Here is a 24,418-nt window from a genome sequence, read left to right on the forward strand (position 1 = left end):
TAGCTACTCTACTGCCAGACCTTGGAGCCTCTGCTCTACCCCTAGCACTTGCAGCAGTGATTGGCATTTGATAAGCAATTGACAAATAGTCGTTACAGGACGGACAAAGGAAAGAAGGAAGGAGTCACAGAGGGGGAGACCTGCCAGCCTCGTCACGTTAACTTATCTCCTGTTGTAACCACTAGACAGCACTTCACATTAACAGCAACAAAATTGTGTTTAGGTAAACGGCCTTGAAGTGCAGGATGGTTCCCTAGGCGCCTGTTCCTGGAATGCTTAATTTGAAGATATTTTAATGAACGTATTCACAATTTTAGGCCTGCTGCTTATGAAGTATCATCAGTTGGTGCTTTAGCAGAGCCTGCCCATTCCGAACAGCCCTTCCTTGGCCCAGACCCCTCCACCCATCTTCTGCTAGTCATCTGCACACCCATTCATGTAGTCAGCAGTCACTTTTGGAGTGCCTGCTATGTGCCAGCCAAGCACTGAGCGTTGGGGATGAAGGGAGAGGGAGATGGGTACTTGGTGAACATAGCTGGTAAGACAGCAGGGCAGAGATTGCAGTACAAGGCGGTTCTGGTAAAACACAAACATGTGCCTTCCTGCAGAGCACAGGGAGGGAGCACTTCTCTCCTGAAAGAGGGAGTGTTTGAGCTGAGTCTGAGGCAACACTGTGGATTTCTGAGCATTGCTCTGGGTGGTGGTGTGTTGGTGCTGCAGAACTGTTATCTGGAGCCTTTTCAGGTCTGAGCACGGACTCTGTGGACTGGGAAGGGTTCGAGCGCAGGCCCTTCTCCCTCCTTCATCCCAGTAGCCCACGGGGGGCCTCTGCTTTGAGAAGCCCTCCATTTCAACTCTCATCATCATATCAGGTTCTTTTCGGAGCTGGAAAGAGCCCTTGAGAATTCTTTTTTCCAGAAGAAAATACCAAACAAGGAGCATACTTGGGGGGGGGGGATGGAATAGGGAGTGTTCACAGGTCACAGAAAAGCACCAGCGTTGAGTAAAGATGCTGTTTCCTGCACCTAGCCCCTGCCACCCCAGCTTCAGCCCAGTGAGGCACTGGCATGGCAGAGGGACCCGCTACCCCTGTTGCTCCTTTCCCCACCTCCACCCTGAGCTCCTCTGACACGACAAAGCACGTTAGAAAGACATTAGGAAAGTGGGATGTAGGATAACCAAGGAAGCTCACGCTGACCGCTATCATTGCACACAAGTAGAACTGTGGTTTTTCAATTAGTATCCTGTGAGTAGAGTAATCACCTACCCTGATGGTAAGTCCTGAACCAAATAGAGAGGCCCAGGTGGTGAGCTGGGTTTGCATTCAGGATGCCATGTCAGCAGCGGCAGGACATGTCTGGGCTGGTGATAAGGATTTGGGGAAATTATGAATTGCCTAAGGTCACAGTGGGTGGTCCACTTGGGAGCAGAGCACAGGGTTCTTGCTTCTTCTCAGCCCGATTCTTCTTGGCATGTCCTGCTGCTAAAGCCTCACTTAACTAGTTCTGTCCCACTAGGAGACCCACTAATGAAGCATTGGGCTTGCGATAATAGGTGTGGCGTGGGGCCGGCAGCGCTGGAGAGTGATGGAAAAACTATCCAGAGGATCGCTGGTTAGGGACAAGAAGGAGGAGTGCCAGATAGGTGGATTAAACAAAATTTGTTGTTTGACAACTGCCAGGAGATCGGCGTACTGAAAACTGGAGAAGAAAACCATCCACGGTTTCTTCATACTCGCGCAGCGATTTTGGTTTGACTGAATTTCTGTTTTTTCACATAGTCCACACTGCATAAGACACAAGTGTTTTTATGTCGTCGGAATCACGGCTGATGTATTCCTTTGCAGTTATGACATCATGAAACTTCCCTTATTTCTCTTTCATCTCTGCAGTTATCTTAGGTGGTGGCCGAGCAGTGCCCTGAGGGTGGATGGCCACTGTTCTGCATCCTGTGGTGGGAGACAAGCTGGTTCCTCTCATCCTGTTCTTTAGACTCTGCTGTAGCAACTTAGTCACACACTCAGCCTTCTGCTTCTGTTGAATTGTTGCCTACAGAGGAATAGTTGCAGGAAGGAAGGAGACTTGGAAGTTTGTAATGCAGTGATACCGACAGCTTGTTGTTGTTTGTACTGGAGATCGAACCCAGAGGCATTCTACCTTCAAGCTACACCCCCAGCCCAATTTTATTTCCTATTTGGAAACAGGGTCTCACTGGGTTGATGAGAATCTCACTACTTGCTGAGGCTGTCCTTGAACCTGCGATCCTCCTGTCTTAGCCTTCCACCCACCCCAGCTGATACCTACAGTTTTGATTTTTGTTTGTACTTTTTAGTTTGTTAGTTTTGGTGCTGCCAGGGCCTTGAGCATCCTGAGCTCTTACACTATCAGTGAGCTACACCCTCAGCCCTGTGTTTTTTACTTTTTATTTATCACACAGGTGCAGATGTACAAATAAAACTGAGATGTCCTTTAATGAATTTCTAGAAAGCAGACAGCCTTGTGTCTTTGCTCAGCTCAGGAGCTTCCTGCCCTGGCCAGAGCCTGTCGTGTGCCCTGCAACTTCCCTGTCTCTTGTAACTGCTTCATTACTGGTTTCAAATTTTGTCATTCAAGAATGCATCCTAGACATTCCAGTTTGATTTTGCCTTATTTATTTATTTACTTATATTTTTTTGCAGGTCTGGGGATAGGACCCAGGGGCTATCAACCTCCGAGCTACAACCCCTGCCCTATTTTTTATTCTTTATTTTGGAACTGGGTCTTACTGAGTTGCAAAGGCTGTCCACGTAACGCGATCCTCCGGTCTCAGCCTCCCTGAATGCTGGGATTACAAGTGTGCGCCACCATACCCAGCTTTGATTTTGCCTTTTTAAACAAAAAAAATCCTTCAGATCTCTTAACCTGTAGGTGTCTTCTCCATTTCTCCTCTTCCCTGCCTTCTGTTTGTTGAGAAACTCATCGCTTGCCCCAAGGAGTTTCTGGGGTTTTTCCCAGGCTAGATCTGATGGAGAGGAGTATGGAGCGAGTGGTATGTTAGGTGGTGGGCGTTCTGTGTCAGGACATACTCAGTAGCTGGTTGTCTCCTGTTGTGAAATGAGTCACCCTGGTGCCAGCGCTCAGAGCCTACCTTTCATTGGGGGCTGCACGGTGTTGGGACTGCAGTTTTCGTGTTGGTTCTTCATGCATTTGTTGGGACACTTGGATAAAGGAAATCACCATCCATTTACTTTTTTTAAAAGCTTCTACATGACTACATGTTCTGAAGTGTGCAATTCAGTGCCTGTTAAGCATATTTACAGAGCTCTACATCTGTCATCACAGTCAATCCTAGAATATTTCATTGGCAAAGCCCCTCTCCCTTTAGCTATCACCCCACAAACTCTCCAGCCCTAAGCAACCACTAACCTAAGTTATTTCTCTATAGATTTGCCTACTCTGGATCCTGTTATGTCTTATAACAGGATCTTATGATGTGTGGGGCTTTGTGACTGGCTTTTCTCACTTAAGCATACTGTCCTCTGGTCCATCCAGATGGTAGGGTACTTCAGTCCTTTTTATGGCCTTGTTACATATGTTCCTTCTTAGGGTCCAATATTCCATTGAATAGATATTCTGCATTTTAATTCATTAGTTGATGGATATTTTGGTGTTTTCTACCTTTTGGATGTGATGAATAATGCGGCTATGAACATTCATGTGCAAGTTTTTTTCATGAACATATGTTTTTATTTCTCTTGGATATATACCTCGGAATGGGATTGCTGGGACATATGGTAACTCTTTGTTTAACCATTTGAGGAACTGCTAAGCTGTTTTCCAATATGGTTGATAATTTTTTATTTCTATCAGCAGTGTATAAGGATTCCAATATCTCTAACAATACTATATCTTGTGTGTGCGGGAAGAGGGATGGGGGAACTGGGGATTGAACCCAAAGGGCATTCTACCTACAAGCTACACCCCCAGCTTTTTTTAACTATTATTTTGAAACAGGGACAGGGTCCCACTAAGGTCCTGAGGCTGGCCTGGAACCTGTGATCCTCCTGACTCAGCCTCCCAAGTACTAGGATTATGGACATGCACCACCAAGCCCAGCTATTACGTCTTTTTATTCTGGCCATCTTAGTGGATATGAAGTGACATCTCCTGTGGCCTTGATTTGCATTATTTCTCTAATGACGAATGATGTTGAACATCTTTTCATGCACTTATTGGACATTTGTATGTCTTTGGAGAATGATCGATACATATCCTTGGCTGTAAGTTAGGCATTTGTCTTTTTATTATTAGTTTTTTATTATTAGTTTTTATTAGTTTTTTATTACTAGTCTTGTAGTTTCTGTCAAATACAATCCACCCCTACGTTCATGCATTCAAACACTGGATCAAAACTATTAAAGAAAAATTACATCTGGCTGAGCATGTACCGATTGTTTTTCTTGCCATCGTTCCCTGAACAATACAGTACATCAATGATTTACATAGCACATACAATTTATTAAGTATTATAAGTAATCTAGAGATGATTTAAAAGTGTAGGAGAGGATGTACATAAGTTACATGCAAATACTAGCTACTTTATACATATATATATATATATATATTGAGGTTTGAGCATCTGTGGACCTTGGTATTCTCAGAGAGACTTAGAACCAGTTCCCCTCAGATACCAAGGGCTGACACATGTATGATTCGATTTTGGGTTGCCTTTGTACTTTCATGATATCTTGGTGTCCTTCAATGTGCAAATGACTTACAATTTTACATCCAATTCGATTTTTTCTTACTGCTTAGACTTTTGTGTCGTATCTCACAAACCATTCAATAAAGGCCATGAAGCATTGTTCTGAGAGCTTTATAGTTTTAACTCATTTTCATCTCTGGTCCACTTTGAGTTAATATCTACTTGTGCTGCCGCGGACTGTACTCTTTGTTATTATGGCTACAGTTAATGACACTGGATTTGTTTAATTTACCAGTTTTTGTAATAAAGAATGGCTTCTCTTGTATTATGAAGTTGTTACTTGTTTGTCTTCGGTGATACTTGGATTTAGACCTATTTGCAGTGGGGTAGTTTTTACCAAGACTTACATTTGTGTTCTGACTGAGCAGTAAGACTTTTCCTTTGTCAAAGGCTTGAAACCTCTCGCCTTGGTTTTCCATTCGGGGTCTCCTTGGGCCTCCCAAGGGGAGGAGGTGAGGAGTGCAGCTGTCACTAGGCCTGTTTTACAGGGCAGGAAGAGAGGCATAGGAGAAACGACTTGCCCTCGGTCGCACTTACCAGGGAGAACAGGACTCAAGCCCTTGATTCTGATTCTTTTCCTGTGCTATGCTCCATCTGTGTACCACACAGTTAACCCCCTGAGACGGACTTGAGATTGGGGTTCTGTCCTTGCACTATGGCCTGGGGGTGGTGGGTCTTTTGTTTTTTTCTGGGCCTTGGGTACTTGTGCTTTAGAATCGAGTGGCTAAGGGTGCCTGGACTGAGACATGGCCCAGGTTTTGCTGTACTCGGGTAGAGCTCCACCATTCTTCTCTTCAGATGTGCCTGATTTTTTTGGCTAAGCTCATCATCATGTGTGGGCATTTGTTCAAAAAACATTGTTTTTGTAAAGAGAGGGTAGCAAGGGTTAACAGTGGCTTTCTGTTTTGTTGGCTGTTTGTTTTGGTGCATTCTTGTTGTATACAATAGAGGGATTGAGGGTGTCACATTCATATAGGCACATAACATAATTTGGTCTGTTTCCTTCCCCTTGGGTTTTTAACTTTATGCTATTATGGCATTTGAATTTCTTTAATTAGGAGTTTGTATTACACTCAAATAAAATAATTAGAAATTTAAAAACCTGCGTACATGCATACAATTTATGGAGAGGAATGTTTTTTTAATCCTTTTTTTTTCCTTAACCAGCTAATCACACTCTAAATTTTCATGTACCCGTTTGTCTTTCAGAAACATGCCAAAGGCCAGGATTTGTTTGATCAGATCGTGTACCACTTGGACCTTGTGGAAACAGATTACTTTGGCCTCCAGTTCCTCGACTCTGCCCAGGTCGCAGTATGTATTGCTTTGATTCATTTCAGGACAGATTGGCTTTTCAAGCTAATTGCAGATCTGCGGTTGCTAGAAATTGTAGAGAAAAATAGGAGTAAATTTGTGATATTATTCCAGTAACAAGCTTTGGCAGGTGGTGGTGGTGCCCGAGTGAAGTACATCCACGGTGCTTGTAGGATTCCCCCAGTGTTGAGGCCAACAACCAGGAGGATGTGTGCTCAGGAGGCATTAAGGGACACTTTCTGAGCATAGGAGTGCGTTATGGGTAACTTTCTAAAGTAGGTAGGTAGGAAGAAGAAATAGCATTATGGAAATTCTTCCAGGGGTGCCATTTGGGTTTTTAAGCAGCAGAAGAAGCTGCCCCAAGCATCTTCTTGAAGAGATGGAGAGCAGTTGATGAGGATGTACTGAGTCCCAGCCAGGTTGCAGGGCTGGGGGCAGTTGGAACAGGCCTACACGCTGCACAAGAACCATCTTGCAGGCCTCAGGAGGTAGTGGTAGGAAGGCACAGACTTCTGCTGCTGATCCAGAGGCAGAACTGCTCACAGTGGAGATGCTAGAATGAGCGACCTCCACAAAGCTCAGGACCGCTCTTTTTTTTTTGGGGGGGGGTGGTACTAGGGGTGGAACCCAGAGGCTTTCTACTTCCGGGCTATACTCCCAGACCTTTTTTATATTTTATTTGGAAACAGGGTCTCGCCAAGTTGCTGACAGCCTCACTAAGTAGCTGAGGCTGGCTTCGAATCTCTGCGATCCTCCTGTCTCAACCTCCCAAGCGCAGGGATTATAAGCATATGCCACCACGCCCAGCGGGACCCCTCTTTTTAAATGTAAGAAGGACGCCTGAGTTCCCCTTTCCAACAAGAACTTTGTGTTCCAAAGATCATTTGTTCAACAGTCTAAAAATATCTTTGGAGTGCCTGTTTTGCACTGGGCCCTTTTCTTTTTTGCAGTACTAGGGATGGAACCTAGGGGCATTCTACCTCTGAGCTACACCCCAGCCCTGTTTTTTATTCTTTATGTTGAAATAGGGTCTCATTGAGTTGCAAAGGGCCTCACTAAGTAGCTGAGGCTGTCCTTGAACTGCAGTCCTCCTTTCTCAGCCTCCCAAATGCTGGTATTACAAGCATGCGCCACCACGCCCAGCTGTACTGGGCTCTTTTCTAAGCATCTTGAATATAAAACCTTGGCCATAGCTGATGTCACATAACAGGTGGTAATAAGAGTAAGTACAATTAAACACAGGAAGGGATAGACTGGCAGGGTGCTGCCTGTGTAGACAGTGTATTGGAAGGCAGGGTCGTTGGGAAGATGAAATTCACGCTAGAGACCTGGACCTCTTTGGACCTGAAGGATACATATCAGCTACTTCCTGGGGGACCACAGGTGACAGCTGGAAGACGAAGCTGCCCAGGATTGGTGCCTGGTAATTGAGTCTGCTAAAGAACGTCAGCAAGATGCTGGGCCCTCAGTTGATAGAGTAGAATCTGGATATAAATGCCTCCTGGGTGAACCTCCCAAGTGGCTCCCTTGACACCAGCCCTTTCCTCTGTACCTGCAAGACTCTGCCCACAGCAGATCCCCTTGCCTCTCCCAACTAATGCTGTCTTGACGGTATGGTCCTGGTTTGTCCTCCTTGTATCAGTTGGAGACTCACTGTGGCCCACTTAGCCCTCGGCAGGTACATCCCAGGTTTTCCCTTTTTGCCTCCTATTCAGTTCTCTTCCTGGAAATTGAGCCACTCAGCACCTGCCCTCTGACCTCATGACTGTCCTTTGCATCCCTCCAGGCCTCTGTGTCTTCATTATTTTCTTTCCTTGGTCAGCATCTGGATCCTAGTTTCTAACCTAAGTATTCTGGACACTGACTGTGTCCTTTCCTTTAAGCTTCATTGAACAAACCTCACACAGATTCCTTCTAGGTCTTATTACCACTCCCACACCCAGAATGTTGTCATCCCCCATTCCGCAGTACCGTCCCTTGACTCCATCTTTCCAGCCCCCCTCCCTCCGGTCATGGCCCTTGGTGGTCCTCTCCTGTCTTACCTCCTTCTCCCGGCCCGCTCCCGCCTTGCCTTCCTCCCACCTCCTTCAGCCTCGCTGTCTCACCTGTGTCCTCACAAAGCCCTTGGTGCTCCTGCCCCCCACGACTGTTCTCTGGCCTCTCTTCATCCTGCAGGCCCATCTGTCTCCTCCTTGGATTCTCCCGGGCTGCCAAGCAGTCTGGAGAGAGTCACGGCTGTGCCTTTTGGCACCAGCACAGATGACAGGTTCGGCAAAGTCTCTGAGCTGGGCCTCTAGCCTGCCGGCCCCTGATTCATGCTTGCTGCCCATAGTTCCCTGTCCAGGCCAGCGCTCCACCACTGAGCTGTGCCCACAGCCCTTGACGGTTCCCATCTGGCTTGTGGCCACAGACCTCTAGTCTAGTCCCCACAGAGACTGTCCGGCAGCTGGCCTCCCCTGCTGAGAAGACCCAGGTCACTTAGCTAAGACCCCAGCAATTTCTTGCCCTGCACCTCCACCCTTCTTGTTCTCTCTGTCCATCCTGAGGCTGAATAATTCATAAAAGAGGCTCATGTAGCTCACAGAGGCTGAAAGCCCAAGGTTAATCTTAAGAGAAAGGAGTCCGCCCATTTCTGTGTTTTCTCGCTTTAGCTTTGTTCACGGTCCCATTCCCAGTCTCTTCCTGAGTGCCACGGTCAGCATCCTCCCTGTCCGCGGCACCCTCCGGCCGTCCCAGCGTCTGGCACTCTTTGGCTCACCTCTTCCCTGAAACTCTTCTGCATTCTGCCTTCTGTGTGTGGGAAAGCATGTGTTGCTTTTGGCTTTGGAGTATCTCTGGCTCTGGATCAGTCAGGCCTGGACCCTGTTCCTGGCTCCACATCTGGTGCATCTGGTAGGCTTCAGATAGGCCAGCTTGTCTCCCTTGGCCTCAGTTTCCTCATCTGTACAGTGGGGTTCTTGGAGCTCATCCAGTTCTCCTGGGCAGTGACTCTGAAGGGGAGGCAGGTGTACCTGCCCCATTGTCTTGTCTTGGGTAGAAGTGGCCACTGTGTCTGCCATTAGAGCCAAATGCCTGTTGCCTTGCTGGCAAGTTCTCATCCCCAGGTGACCCGTCTTCAGTCACTCAGCTTCCCAGAAAGCTGTGGCTGTGCTTCTGTTACAGAAGACTCTGCCGTGAGCCACCGCTGACTTGGCTGGCGGGCTGTCTGTCGCCAATGCCCTGTCACCGTGCAGCAGGAGGGATGTTCGCAGCAGGACCACGGCGTCCTTTCCAGGCCAGACACCTGCAGGTGTTCAGACTCTCCAGCAGCTTGCTGCAAGGATGTGGAAGCTTTTCTTCCCTGAGAAGTCAGGTGCAGGGTACTCATGCCTGTGAGCCTGAGGGCGCAAGCTGGGCTGCCAGGGCCTTGCCCACCTGTTGTCCCAGTCTCTCTTTCTCAGCAGGTGTCTTTAAAGGTTGGGTCCTGATGATGCCTGCCTTCACCTGTCCCCAGAATGCCCTCTCATCCTCTTAGACCTCTGCCATCCTTGAGCATCATCTCAGCTGACCCAGTTCATGGAGCATGTCCTGAGCTCCCAATGTATTTTCCTCTCTGTAAACTTCGGCTTATTTGCCTTCTGTGGCTGGTTGCTCACCTGGTCCCTGACTCCTTATTTGTATATAAAAAAAACAGGCAAAACTTTGTGACTGGATCTTTCTTAACTTAGTGACTTTTGGGGACAAGATATACAACCTGGCACCTCCTTCTCTAGCTCCAGGAGGGTCCATAGGAGAGACAGTGGCTAAAGCTTTCCATCTTCCAGGTGGTGAAACCAAAGTCATTAGACCTTGGCAAATCACTTTGTGAGTATCATAGCTTGGTCTGAAACCCAGGTTTTGCAGTTTAGTTGTATGTGCACATTCTAGTGCACTGTGCTCTTGAGTCTTTTCCTGTCTATAAAGTGGAGGTAGTAATATCTATTTGGGAATGAGGAGAACCCAGTGAGTTAATGGAGGAGAAAAGGTCATGTAATCTGGAACATGGGTGTGTGTTTCTTAATGTATTTTGTGTTACTATAACAAAGTACTCGAGGCTGAGTGCTTTATAAAGAGGCCCTCTAGTGAGGGCCTTCTGACCACATTTTAACATGACAAGAGAATCAGAAAGGCAAACAGCTGCATGCAGAAGGGGCCATGTGTGCAGGGTGGCCTTGATTTATAATAACTCTCTCTCCTGAGGACTAATCCAGTCCTGAGAGACTTATTCCCTCTCCTATAGGATAGAGACTAGGAGAGTGGTAACCATTGCATGATTACCTTCCACTAGGCCCTACCTCTTAATGATTCCATACCTCAGCACCGCCCCCCTGGGCACACAAGCTTCCAGCACTCGAACCTCTGGGGACAAAGCGCATCAAGTGCATAGCTGTCACCTCTCCCTAGCTGGCAGCCCCAGGGGCACCAGAATCCTCGTGGGTACACACACAGAGAAGGGGTGGTCTAAGGAGCGACCTCTGCAGATTTAAACAAGACCCTTCTGGGGGAGTCCACCGAGGTGGCCGCTGAGGTGTCACTGATTTTCACAGGGCCTTGGAGGCGGTTGGATGTCACGTTACATGTTGCTGGGGAAAGTAGTGTAACCAATAGGAACCTGGAAGGGAATGGGTCACTTAGCTATTGGCTTTTGCTTCATAATTGTGTCTCCTTCAAGTGTTTACACCCCCACAAAGCCCCTGATGAGGCTGATCAGAGGGCTGGTAGTGGCAGGGTTTTGGCACGGTTTTGTGTGCCCAGTATACACCTCCAGCTCCCTGGAAAGAGCCGGGCCCGGTTTCCATAGTGCCCTGCCCAGCCCTGAAGCAACTGTCAGCCTGTTGGCATCGTCTATTATTAGCAGCTGCAGCCGGGACCTCCTGTTTCCTTTCTCCTCATCAAAGAGGAAAGCCATCCAGGGACCCACTCTGCAGATCACTTTGGTACACCTCAGAGCAGGGGCTGGGAATCAAAGCTTTCCTCTGCCAGCTTGAGGCCTGTGCCTGCCCTGCAGCTTCTGCACTGTCTGCTCATGATACTTGCTGTTCTCAGATCTGGGCACTGAACTAGAGGCTTTGCATAATACTTGTTTAACATTCATCTCTGATCTGTCAAGCTAGCCATAGAGCAGGCCCATTTTACAGGGACAAATCTGAGGCTTGGAGATAGGAACCGTGTCCAGGTTAAAAGTCAAGATTCAGACTGTGGTCTCATTTCCAAGCCCAGCACCTTCTACTGGACTGTGCAGGTTCCGTGCCAGGCAGGGCACACCTGCGTTTACATGCAGAGAAGAGAAAAGAGCACTTAGCAACTTTGACTTGGAGCTTGTCCAGTGCCAAGCTGTCTGGTTCCAGACATGAGCTGGACACTGGCCCTGCCTGCACATGCTGCTTGGGGAGACAGGCAGGTCGTTCCTTGGACGATGCTGTGGTCTGTCCTCTAGCAGGGGGCGTCCAGGTCCCTCCGTGAGTCTGGGGAGTGCCTCTGAGAGGACGTTGGGCATGATATGGCCCCCCGAGCGGCGGAGGCGTTTGTCAGGCAGGAATTTGGGGCAGAGGTGACAGTAACAGTCTCAAGCAGGAGTCTCCCTCCCCCTCTCAAGGCAGATATTCTGCAGCATAGATGTGACCACTGCGAGTCCCTTTCTTAAGCCCCTTCTCAACACAAGTAGGGAGCTTTTTTATGGCAGTACATTTTGCAGCAAGGAATCCAGAAAGGGTAATTTTGGCTTTTGTTTCAAGATTTGTGATATTTTTCCTCTGGTCTTTGTGGCACAGAATTTGGCACAGAGCTGCAGACTGGGATTAACACAGAGATGCGTGGCTGTGGAACGGCTGGTGGTGGCTGAAGGGAATCTGGGCTCCCTGGGTGTCGCTGCTGACTACTTGGAAGGCCAGCACAGCTGCTGCTCATGGGACACAACCGGGCACGCCTGCCATTTCAGATGAGATTGTAAAAAGAAAGGAGCGAGCCGGGGGTTGTAGCTCAGGGGTAGAGTGCTTGCCCAGCATGAGTAACGTCCTGGGCTTAATTCCCAGCACTGCAGTAAAAAGGGGGAGGGAGTAAATAGGAGAATAGAAATGCTACTCTGTGTTGCTGCTGAAGAAATTCAGACAAAACTCCTTATCTACTTGAGTGGTTTGGTACTGTTTGCTTGGATGCTCAGTTGACTCTTCAGACAGAGTGCTAGGGGCAGCTCAGTTCCCAGCTGAGGAAACTGAGGCCCAGGAGTGGTGTTTCTGGCCACACACCAGCGACTAGCAGAGCTGGGACCTGAACTCTAATCTCTTCCTCCTTTCATGGTAGTACAAAGAAGTGTCCAAGTGGGTGAGCACCACAGGCTTCCAGCAGCCTGTGTGAATGCCGTCAGAGAGGCAGGTGAGCATTTTTCTGCCTGGATGTAATTATCAGCGCTGAGTGGAAAGCTGCGGAAGGGGTCTCTGTAAATGATGGAGACAGATCTCCAAGGAAACTGCAAGTGGCTGGTGTAAACAAGTTTACGAGCTTCATCCTCCATGGGCAAGAGGTAGAGAAAGCACCTTGAGGTGGTGTGTATGGCACATGCAGGGCAAGCACTCTGCCCTTGAGCTACATTCCCGGTCCTGCCCCTTTCTTCTTTCTTCGCACCTGAAATGATGGGGGCGCTCAGAAGTGTCCACACAAGTGGCAAATGTGATGGTCTTCCCTGCAGTCAGCAGCAGAGCCCAGGGGGCTGCAGAGCCCCTTCAGCATATGCGTGGCGGACGCTGACACCTCCCCCTGGCATTAGGGCCATGCCTTCTCCTCCCTCTTTCTGTCCACCTCCACCTGCTCTGAGGCCTAAGTCAGGTGATGGATGGGATGCAGCAGACTCCAAGAGTGTTCCTTCCCTTCTCAACGCACCCTCTGGATCCGATTACCTTTCTTCATTCCTTCTAGCTCTAATTTAAGTGCAAACTAGATACTCTGTATAAATCACATCCATGGGTACTAGAAATCCCTTTATGAACTCCATCACTCAGGCTGAATGGCAAGGGCTCTGGGGATGTCCAGGCAGAGATCTTGGAGCCTGTTTAACCCCTGAGCTCCTCTCAGGCATTTTGGTTCCAGTGCTTCTTTATAGATTTTAGACCATTTAATTCTATATCCACCCGACCTGTGTTGCATTTCAGAACTGAGTTACTGTTAGAACAGATGGCTTTGCCAGCATCATCTCTCCACTTTGATTTATGGGAAGGGCTTTGCCAGATGGACTTGGAGGGCAATTCAGAGCACAGACCACCTTGCTAACTTGTATTGGAGTGTTTAGGTTAAACGCGTTGCTGTTTGAACTCTGCAGTGCATCTTTGTGTGTCTGTGGCAGCTGGTTGATGGTCTGTTGCAAGGGCTGGAGCTGTCCACCCTGGCCTTCACTGACAGGCGGCGTGGCTATATTTAGCCAGGACACAGGTGAACATCCCAGGCGGGTCCTGCTGCTGCTGAACACAGTCCTCAAAGCTGCACAGAGGATACAGTGTTCTAAATGCCATGTCAGGCTTTCATGGCTCCAGTGTTCAAGGCACAGGGGGGTCTTGTGGAATAAAATGGGAGTGATCAGAGCCTGCTGACCTCCTGCAGCTAGGAAGAAAGGCGGGCCATTTTAAACTGGCTAGATACAAGATAGGTTTTATCATCTCTCGTTTTGGATTGTGACTGGGTTTCTTAGGCTTCTGATATGTACCCTGAAAAACCCCAAGGGGTCAAGGAGCTTCCAAAATAATATAGCCATTTCTGATTGTTTTCTCAGTTTCGTGGCAGACTTCACAGGCTTCAGTCCTGGCAGGTGCTGCTCCAGGAGAGAGCAAGCCCAGCCCCACAGTGGATAAGGGAGCTCCATTGGTAACTTGGCCCCAGGGCAGAGCAACCCGCTGCTTGTAGAGCATCTGCTCTGTCTTGTGTCTGTGGTCCACCTGTGTGATAACCCCAGCCACAGGAATTTGGCCATTCATCTCTTACCCTGGCCCACAAAACCTGACATCGCTCAAGCTTGCACAGAACTCAGCCATTTTTAGAGGGATTGTGGGTGATTCAAGATCATTGGGGCCCCTTCCTGAGTAGGAGAGGATGCAGAACACCTTAGTACCAAATATTTGATGGGCACACTGGGAGCATTTATTAAACCCAGTTGCTCTGAGAAGCTGGTTTAATGAGCCTTGGGCGAGACCTGGGTATTGACTTATGTAAAGTTTGTAGTGATTGTAATGCATAACCAGTGTTGAAAGCCTTCTCCAAGGAAATCACACAGATTGAATCTGGGTGAAAATTAGAGTTTGATTGTGGAGGGAGAGGGAAGGTAGGCTCAAACTTCATCTATTCAGAATAATGGTAAGGAGACTTGAGAAAAGGGGTAAGCTCCTTTAAGCCACTGGCCACTGGGCCCCTTTAGCTTAGAAGGTGGCTGGAGAGGGCACTTTCTTTGCATGGTGACTGTGAATTCATTTAAGAACTGGTTTAAGCCAGGCATGGTGGAGCACACTTGTAATCCCGGCATTTGGGAGGCTGAGACAGGAGGATCACAGTTTCATGGTCAGCCTCAGCTATTTAGTGAGGCCCTTGCAAGTCAGTAAAACCCTGTTTTAAAATAAAGAATAGAAAATAGGGCTGGGGGTGTAGCTCAGAGGTAGAATGCTCCTGGGTTCCATCCCCATACTGCAAAAGAAGGAAGGAAGGAAGGAAGGTAAGTAAGTACTGGTTTAGTCATAGTATAGTACATGGCAAAAGAGCAAATATGCTTCTATCTAGTCTGTATCTGTCTTCTCAGGGTGAAGGCAGTCGTGATTTCTAGTTCTCATGTGGCAAACTCATCACCAAAAACTGCCTGGAAGGTAATGATAAACAAATACAGAGGTGAGTGCCCAGCACTCCTCTATACACACACACACACACACACACACACACACACACACACACACAAACAGTGATCTCGTTAAGTTAAAAATTAGGCAGGAAGACCAGGCATGGTGGAGCACGCTTGTAATCCCAGCATTTGGGAGGCAGAGACTTGGAGGATCATGGTTCATGGACAGCCTCAGCTACTTAGCAAGGCCCTTCACAAATCAGTGAGACCCTGTTTCAAAAAATAAAAAAGATTTTAAAAATAGGACTGGGGGGTCAAAAGGCCCTGGGCCCCAGGCGGGGTCGCGCAGGGCACGCCAGACCCCCGGAAAAACCGGGCCCGGGTCGCAGGACCCTGGGCCCCGGGTGGGGGTTGTGTGGGGCACGCCGGACACCTGGAAGAACCGGGACCCGGGTCACAAGGCCCTAGGCCCCGGGCAGGGGTTGCGCGGGGCACGTAGGACCCCCAGAAGAACTGGGGCCCAGGCCGCAGTGCTACCGAGTTCCTGATCCCACAACCTCTTCACACCATACATACTGTCTTCTCTTATTTAAAAAAAAAAGGAAAAAAAAAAGAAGAAAGAAAAGAAAAATATTGGAGAAGGGTCAAGATGGCCATGGTGGCTGCCAGGATACTGGAGATGTAGACAAAACTTATCCAACCGAACTGGAACTTTTGGAAAAATTCCCCATGAAGGAGGACTGCTTCTTCTCTACATCCTTAAGAATCCTGGACATCACTTTTAAGGAGAGAGTTTAGCGGATACCTAGGAGGAAGGTGGTATTGGAAGCAGTCGCCACGATGGCGGTGGAGACTTGTATTCGGGAGAGGCAGAAATCTGATCCTACCAACCTTATCTTCTGGAGAAATTACCCTAAACATCGAATGCTACCGTCGCGCATGCTTAGGAACACTGGACAACATGCAGAGTGGAAAAAGAGCTTGGGAAAGATTTGAAATGGTGGAGGCAATGGCAATGGCAGCGGCCAGTACTCAGGGGAGGCAGAGATCTGATGCATTACACCAGGAACTTTTGAAGAAATAACCCCAGAGGCAGAATACTACCACCACGCACCCTTGGGAATGTGGGACAACCTGCTAGGTGAAGAGGGTGCTCGGATTGGAGCCTGCCAAGGGATGAGGCCGGTGACGGGAACAGCAAAGCTGGGACTGGAGCCTGCCATGTGGCAGGGACAGTGCTGGGGCCTGCGAGGCCAGGATCAAAGCCTGCCATGAGGCAAGGCCAGTGCTGGGGCCTCCAAGGCCTGGATTGGAGCCCACCGAGGGGTAAGGCTGGTGCCCGGGGCCCCCGAGACTGTGATCAGAGCCTGCCTTTAGGCAAGGCCGTAGCTGGGGCCTCCATGACCTGTATAAGAGCCTGCCGAGGGGTTAGGCCGTTGCCGGGGTCAGCGAGGCTGGGATCGGAGCTTGCCTTGAGGCAAGGCCGGTGCTGGGGCCTATGAGGCCAGGATCGGAGCCAGCCGAGGGGTTAGGCCGGTGCGGGGGCCAGCAAGGCCAGAATCGGCCTCCCATGAGGCTAGACCAGTGCTGGAGCCAGCGAGATTGGGATCAGAGTCCTCCGGGTGGCCAGGCCACTACTGGGGCCGTCAAGAGTGGGATCGGAACTTGCAATGCAGCGTGCACAGAGAAATATCATAGGAAATAAAAACCAGATGCTTCCCCTAATTAGCAATAACTAGGAGGAAAGGGGTAACAAGAGGAGGTCAAGTTATAGAAAGGGCCCTATAGCGGAGCAACTTAGGTGACCAATCAGGGTATGGGATGGGGGAGGATGGAGCCTCTTTAAAACTCAGGAGGTATGGAAACAAATGTATCAAAGATAATCACCAATCAAGCATGGCATGGAGGGAGGGGGAGGGAATGGGATAAGGATTGGATGAGGGCTAATTGGATGATGTGTGCTTGTATATCCTCTCAAGTCTTGTATTCCAATGTGATGTATGATTACAATGTACCAATACAAAAATAAAAATAAAAATTAATATTAAAAAAATAAGACTGGGGGTTGTAGCTCAGAGGTAGAATGCTCCCTGGGTTTCATCCCCAGTGCCGCCAAAAAAAAAAAAAAAAAAAAAAAAAGTTTAGACAGAAAGTAAAATGAGAAAAGTAAAATGGCATTCACAGTCCCATTGTCTGGACCTATCTTCATAGAAAATAATTCTATATTATAAATGAAATCCTACCCCTGGTTATTTTTCTCCCCATCTAACACTGTGCTGTGAGTCTCTTGCCAACTTCAATAAGTATAGGCCCCCATCAATTTTAAATAGTATTTCATTTTCAGATGAGCCATTTTTAACCTGCCTTTGTTGATGGACATTTAGGTCATTTCCAACTCAACGCTATTAACAGTGAGATAAAGCATCCTGCACATGTGCTTTTGAGACATGCACCCTGCTGCGGTGATCCGATTCTTTTATTACACCATGGCCTAGCCGAGAGTGGAGATGACAAAAGCCCACACCTCCCTTGGCGCTGCTCATGGGCTTATTGTATTATAATTCATCTGTTATTGGCTTTTGTGTTTCCCTACCCTCTCCTCCCACACAGCCATAATGGGCTCTTTGGTTAGGTGTAGAGTCCACTGTACTAATTTAGCCCTGCCCTTTCTTATTATTAGAATGTGCAGAGCTTAGGTTGCTTCTGAAGGTCCCTGGCAGTCAGCAGAATGGTACCTGGTCCTGACTAGCCTGTGAGAAACCCACTCTGCCTGTTTCATTCCGAATGCCGTTCTTATAGTGAAGTTCCAGCCTATGTTGGGTTTACTGAAAATGATGGGGGTACATCCCTAACTTGCCTCAATTACAAAATATTTAACATTTGTTTCCCAATCTGATAAGGGCCTGCTGTAGACCCCACCTTGTGCCTGTCACAGAAAGGATGAGGTACATGTCCCTGGTCTCCAGGGACTTGTTCGAATGGACTCACTGTATAGACAGTCTCTGGCTTAGATGGTTCACCATCTTGGTGAGATGGACGCAGTGGTCGAAACCATACTTTTTATTTTGAATGCTGAGCTTTTCCTGGACTAGTGATACTTGATATAGTGCCCTCTCCAGATCCTGGGCATCAGTAGCTCCTGGGCAAGTATGTGATCACGGGTAACAGCCAGTACTATACAGTGCACTGTGTTGCTCAGCCATGCTGTGCAGTATGTTAGATGTGTCCAGTGTGTTCCACTTTGTGATGGTTTCAGTTTACCTGGCGTTATCCCTGGTAAGTCAAGGAAAGCCTGTGTAATGTTCCTGAATATTCCTTCCAGGGTAGTGAAGTATCAGAGCCTCTTCAGGACTGTAATATCAACAACTTTGACATTGCCAATTGCTTCTATTTGTGAAAAATGGTTTCTTCATCTCTTTAGACAGATGACACTGGAGTGGTTCTTGTAAAAACTAGAGGAAGTTGAAATGCCCTCACGAACCACAGCAAATGATCTCAGGCAAATCCTTACCTGCCTTTCCTTCTGTACAGTAGGTCCTTTTCCTGGAAAAAAGATAAAGGTTCTGTAATTTTAGAGATTGGAGTGACAGCACTATAAGACTAAGGCATGATGGGAGAATCTCTGTATAGTAGCTTGGACTTTTAGCTAAATCAGTGGAGACTTGGACTTGGAATTTTTAGAGAAGATGGATTGTAACATGAGAAACTCGAGACAGGAGTTAGTGGTTGACTGGGAGGAACTTAACAGGTCATTCAGTTCAAGAGTTTTAAGTTCAGCGGGGCATGGTGGCGCACGCTTGTAATCCCCGTGCTTTGGAGGCTGAGACAGGAGGATCGTGCAGGTTCAAAGCCAGCCTCAGCTGACTTAAGAGACCCTGTTTCCAAATAAAAAATATAAAATAGGTCTGGGAGTGTAGCCCGGAGGTAGAAGGCCCCTGGGTTCCATCCCCAGTACCACCAAAAAATAAATAAATAAATAAATAAATAAATAAATAAATAAATAAATAAAAATTCCACTGTCAACTCCTTTAAATCTTTAAAAAATAAAAATTCCACTGTCTAGCACAGTGGTTTTAAAAAAAAAAAGAGTTTTAAGTTCTTTGAGATACTTCTTTAAAAAGTTTACAGAAGGAAGGCATGGTGGCACACACCTGTGATCCCAGTACTTGGGAGGCTGAGACAGGAGGATTGTAGGTTTGAGACCAGCTTCAGCAATTTAGTGAGACTCCCAGGAGCTTACTGGAATCCTGTTTCAAAATAAAAAAGGTTGGGGGTGCAACTCAGAAGCAGAGGTAGAATGCCTCTGAGTTTAATCCTCTCTCTCTCTCTCCCTCCCCACCCCCTCTCACCCTTCTCCCAGAAAAATGCACTTAGGTCCTTATACATAGAATCTTTAATCCTATATCAAGCAGTTTGCAGATCCCCAGTGAAGAAATCATGATCTGATTCAGTCCCTGTTTTGGTGGTAGAATTACTGAAGTCTTAAAGGAGGGTTAACTGTGAGGGCTTATCTTGCTGATGAACTATTCCTAAAGAAACATTTTCTTTCTTTCAGCACTGGCTGGATCATTCCAAACCCATAAAAAAGCAGATGAAAAGTAAGTAATCAGAATTTAGCCTACTCATATATTTCTTTTATCTGTCACTAAACTTCTTTGCCAGTGTTTTGAGGGTCTTGGGTTCTCAATAGAACTGGGAAGCATTTTTTAAGTATATCTAGTGTTAAGTAGATGATTTTTAATTTCTTAAAGCTGGCCAAGGGTTAGAGTTTAAAATTTGAACAAGAGTTTTTAGACTGTATTCTCCTTTGCAATTTTTAATTTCTTAAAGCTGGCCAAGGGTTAGAGTTTAAAATTTGAACAAGAGTTTTTAGACTGTATTCTCCTTTGCAATTAGACATCTCTGCCAGTGAGAAATGACTAATGTCCTATTCAGAAACGTGACTGACTCCTACGATATTCACTTCCTAATGAGCTACAAAGTCGATGCACAGAACGGGGGAGTTGGAGGGCTCCTGAAAAGTCGAGCTCCTTTATGGCTGTGGGAACCACTTTTCTCTGATGTTGTTTATGCTTGGGCCCTTTAAAGAAATGTATATTCTCTTAAAAATACTTTCAGGTATTTTCATTCTATTTCGGGATTGCAGAACACTCTGCTACTTACGTATCACTGTCCTTTAGCCCACTTTGTACCTTGTGAGATGTGGTTATCAATTTGGAGTATCTTGGCATCAGAGGTACAAGTAAAATGCCAGCTCTTAGAAATTTATCTAGATCCGTAGGGTTTTCTGCCAGAATGAGGTTATGAGCTAAACCATCTTAGTCGATGTAAAAGCCCATTTCGGTTTTCCAAGCTGGGATCAAAAAGAATATGTTAGCTCTGCTTATCCAATAAAGTGGGCCCTGTGATAGAGAGGTGAATGTGCGGGAGATTTAATATTTTTGTTTGTTTGTTTGTTTGTTTGTTTACTTTTTCTTTTGTCCATCTCTGATTTTCCAAACTGGGGGAAAAACATCTTCAACCTTCCACCTCCAAATATTTAGTTGGACCTGCTTATGCTTTGCACTTTCGAGTTAAATACTATTCCTCAGAACCGAACAACCTACGAGAAGAGTTTACAAGGTAGGACATAACGTAGGGAATTGTGGGGTTTTCTGAGTCCTGGGGTTGCCTCCCTTTCCGTCCACTGTCTGTTTTTCTGAGCATGAGTTATAGGCATTTTTCCTGAACTTCTGTATTGTGTTGAAAACCCACAACTTTACTTAGTTTGATTTTTTGGAGGGGAATAGAAATTAGACTTATTTTCTTTGGCACATTTCTATTTTCTTGAACCATGGATAAATTCCTTGGTCTGTTTATGGAATATTATAGTATTTTTATTTCAGCTATGGAAAGAGAAAGCAGATATAGGGAGGATGTTCCTCTGTCTGGATTTGCCATTTTGTTTTTAAGGGGCTGCAAAATAGTTTCTTGATTAGTACAGTCAAAGTTGTTAGACTCCTTTCATGTTATCTTCCATTACCACTGAATTTTTTTTTAATGTTGTACCTGCCTATGTTTGCTTATCTCTTGGACTTCAGGAACAATGCAGAAGAAAAAGAGAACTTAAGTAGCACTTGAAGGGCAGAGTCTCCCTCTAACTACCCTTCCATCATTGATATTTTTTACCTGGCCTTCTGCTTTTGTTATCCCTACAGTCTCTTGGTTACTGTTTTTGTGTCATGTGCACAGCTGGGTGGTCAGTGGTGGTGGCCAGTAGCTTAGAGGTGAGCAATTAAGGGACACTTTAAAGATGGGCTGATTATCACTGTTGCCCCACTGGAAAGGCCAGCTGAGCTTCTTTGGTTAGGTTTCCCCACAGGAATGAGGAGTTCTGGCCATGTCAGCATGTAGTCCCTTTGATGTAAATACACAAGTTTCGCATCCTAAATTCCAGAAGTGAAGTTAAGCACCTGTTGGGAAGCAGAACATCCTGGAATCCTTTGCCCCCCCCCCCCCCCCGCCAGTTTGATTTTTAGGTCACCCACGTTCTCCTGTATCCATGCCACCGAAGGTGACTGCCTGCATTGTTTCCAAGGTTAAGCAACTTAAATGACTCCTGTGCTCCTCTTCAGAGCTCTCTATGCAGCTGATGGTTTTTAAGCCGGGCTGCGTGAATCAAACACCTGCGAGGCTTTTGAACAAATCAGATTCCTGGGGGCCACTCTTGCTTGTAGGATTCCTGACTCTGTAGGTATGGAGCAGAGTGTGGGCAGCTTTGGTTTTTACAAAGCACCACAAGTGGTACGGATGCCCACGCCCTCCTGCTAAGAAAACAATTTATTTCACCCAAGATTTTTTTTTTAACCTAAGCCCTGCTTGTGTTATTTGCTGCCTCCGTCGCCATTGTTTTTTTGTTTGTTTGTTTTTTGGTTTTTTGGTTTTTTTGTTAACTCTATAACCAGTTGCAGCCTGATTCTAGCATTTTTCTTGTTTCATGTGCGGGTAGTGTGTGTGTGTGTGTGTGTGTGTGTGTGTGTGTGTGTGTGTGTTGTGTGCCTGTTTTGTTTTTTAAAAGACAGAGTCTGCAGTTAGACTGTACTAGGAAGAAAAGCCTGGAGCTGTTGCTAGCCAGCTCTAGTCAGCTGCAGACTTGTTGATGTGATTCTGGAATCTGCTGGGTGGAGCTGGCTCAGGGCCGAGCCCAGTGGTTCCACTTGCACCAGCACATCTTATAGGACACAGCGCAGGCCTGTGTGTCTAGGTCTGTGTGCCTGTTCCGCTCACTTCCCCAGCCCAAAAGGGTTTGTGGAACCATCATTGGACTGCTCCTGTGTCCCGTGTGCATCCTGCACACATCTGGTGAACCCTCGTGTATACTCATCTGCCTTGCTAGGTCCTTCCTGGCAGCCCACGAGGAGATGCTTCCACCCAAGTCCTCATTTGACTCGGGGTCCCTTTAGACAGTGCGAGCCCCAGGCTGCGCGCTGGGCGGGATTTGTGATGGGCAGTTGGGGCTTAGTGGCGGTGGCTGGGAAAGGGTTCCCTCTTTTGACTTTTGTATATGTTTGTCAGGTACCTGTTTGTTTTACAACTCAGGCATGACATTCTTTCTGGAAAGTAAGTATGTTTTTGTTCTCTTACCCCAGGGTAGATCATAGTATATTTCAAAATAATTCACTCTTTTAACTCTTTTACCCTTGTTCCTTTTTCAAAATTCAAAAAAAAAAGTGCGCCAGGCATTGTAAAGTGAGTCTAATACTTGTATCACTGCCATTATCATCCTGTTTTAAACGATTACTTATTTGGCTTGAAGCATTTCCAAGAGCATTTAATATCTTAAGTGATGTGCATCTGGGAATAATTCTCTCCCTGATCACGTCACTGCCCCATTCATAATGGCTTTTGTTGTATTTGCGAGCAAGACATGGATTAGTATGTATACACGCGCAAGTATTTGGATGGTCAGAAGTCTCACTCATCACCATCTGCATTGAAATAATGTTGAGGTTGTGTTCTGATTCTGATAGAAAAGGGTGGAGCCATCTCATCTCATTTCCTTTTCCCGTCTTAAAAATGGTTTTTAAATACTAGGCATCTGGCTCCACACAGTGATTACTGAGCACAAAAAAGCATTAGCGCTGCAGTGGTTGATTTTGCATGCAATATTAATTTATTTTAAAGATAAGAGACTTCAGCAGTCATAGCTTTTGCACTTATGTCATTTTTTTTAGAATAGGTATTGAATATTTTCTATTACATGCAAAACTAAGGCTATACTAAGTCCAAGAAGTAATACCTGGTGTTACTGACAACAGTACATTCCGATTTTGAATGTAATCTGAAGGAAATTTAAAATGTAATTTCTGAATTTGCAAACTCTCAATAGACTATGCACTATACAAATTTCAGTGGAATGTGCTTTATAGGCGTAGATTGTACAGTGTATACATTTGCCTTATTTAGCCATGCAATATAGATCTTTATTTGGTGTGTGTATTATGAGTGTGTATGTACTTTTTATCTCCATACTGTGCTCCTCATGTTAAAGGCCTCGTAACTATAGAAATTGTCTCCAGTTTGGAAAAATACTAATGGCGACACCTCACATTTGTACAGTACTTACTTTGCGGGTTGTGGGCACTTGTGCCTGATTTACTACATACTTCAAAGCAGAAAGGTGTTCTAGTCCCAGCCCTGCCTCCTGTCAGCCAGAGGATCTTGGGCAAGACCCCAACACTCCACTTCCTTGTCCATAAAACGGGGGTGAGGACATTGGCCACACCCATCCTAGGGGCTTACAAACTCAATGCATTACCAAATTGGATAACACATACCAGAAGGCTTTGAAAACTATGAAGTGCTATACCAATGTATGTCATTATTATTTTTCTAACTAACTTTGAAATTCTAAGTATGAATGAGATCTTTCCAGGTTCACAGGAACCCTCCTCAGGTTATAACTTGCTTTGCCTCAGTTATTCTTACTAGAATGCTGAGTAGTGCTTCCAGGATTATATATGACCTGTTTTAAGAAGGACTTAAGGCAGCTTGAAAAGATGCATGTAAGGTATCGAGATGCTAAATTAATCTTTAGGCTCATAAGGCAAAGGGGATGCTTTTCATTCCATTTTCCAAACTTCTCCATTCTTGCCAAATTCAATAGAAGGCCCACATCGTTGATCAAAAGCATACCTAGATTGAATTATTTTGCCAAGTGATGAGAATTAACTTTGAGAAATGTGTGGGTTAAGTCACTCTGCTTTCTTTGGTACAGATAGCAAAAATATAAACTAAAAATCAAATCATCGCTTAGATATAACAACCTCTTGAAGAATGATTTTACTAACATTTTGTATGGTTATGAGGACACAACTTCATACTTAGAATTAATCTCTTTTCTTTTTTCAAGATTAAAATGCCCCTATGAAACGGCTGTGGAATTAGCTGCACTCTGTCTACAAGGTACATTAATCTTTAGTAGTAATTAGCATTTTAATGTTATTACTTTTCACTTTAACAAATGAGTGTCTTATTGTGTCCCCGGCCCAGTGC

The 24,418-nt window shown here is 46.2% G+C and overlaps 1 protein-coding gene across 6 annotated transcripts in view; it reads left to right on the forward strand.

Annotated features, from left to right (window-relative positions):
- The window catches only part of EPB41L4B (erythrocyte membrane protein band 4.1 like 4B), a gene marked incomplete at both ends in the record, with an annotated part of 147,535 nt that overhangs the window by 33,451 nt on the left and 89,666 nt on the right, over nt 1-24,418 (forward strand). For all 6 annotated transcript variants that reach the window (XM_080709161.1, XM_080709160.1, XM_080709162.1 and 3 more), the window contains 5 exons: nt 5,953-6,057; nt 19,440-19,482; nt 20,428-20,506; nt 22,439-22,483; nt 24,276-24,328. In XM_080709161.1, coding sequence (XP_080565287.1) covers nt 5,953-6,057; nt 19,440-19,482; nt 20,428-20,506; nt 22,439-22,483; nt 24,276-24,328 — 325 coding nt within the window. The remainder of the gene's footprint in view (nt 1-5,952; nt 6,058-19,439; nt 19,483-20,427; nt 20,507-22,438; nt 22,484-24,275; nt 24,329-24,418) is intronic.

The sequence above is a fragment of the Muscardinus avellanarius genome (assembly GCF_963383645.1).
Source record: "Muscardinus avellanarius genome assembly, chromosome: 13".
NCBI lineage: Eukaryota > Metazoa > Chordata > Mammalia > Rodentia > Gliridae > Muscardinus > Muscardinus avellanarius.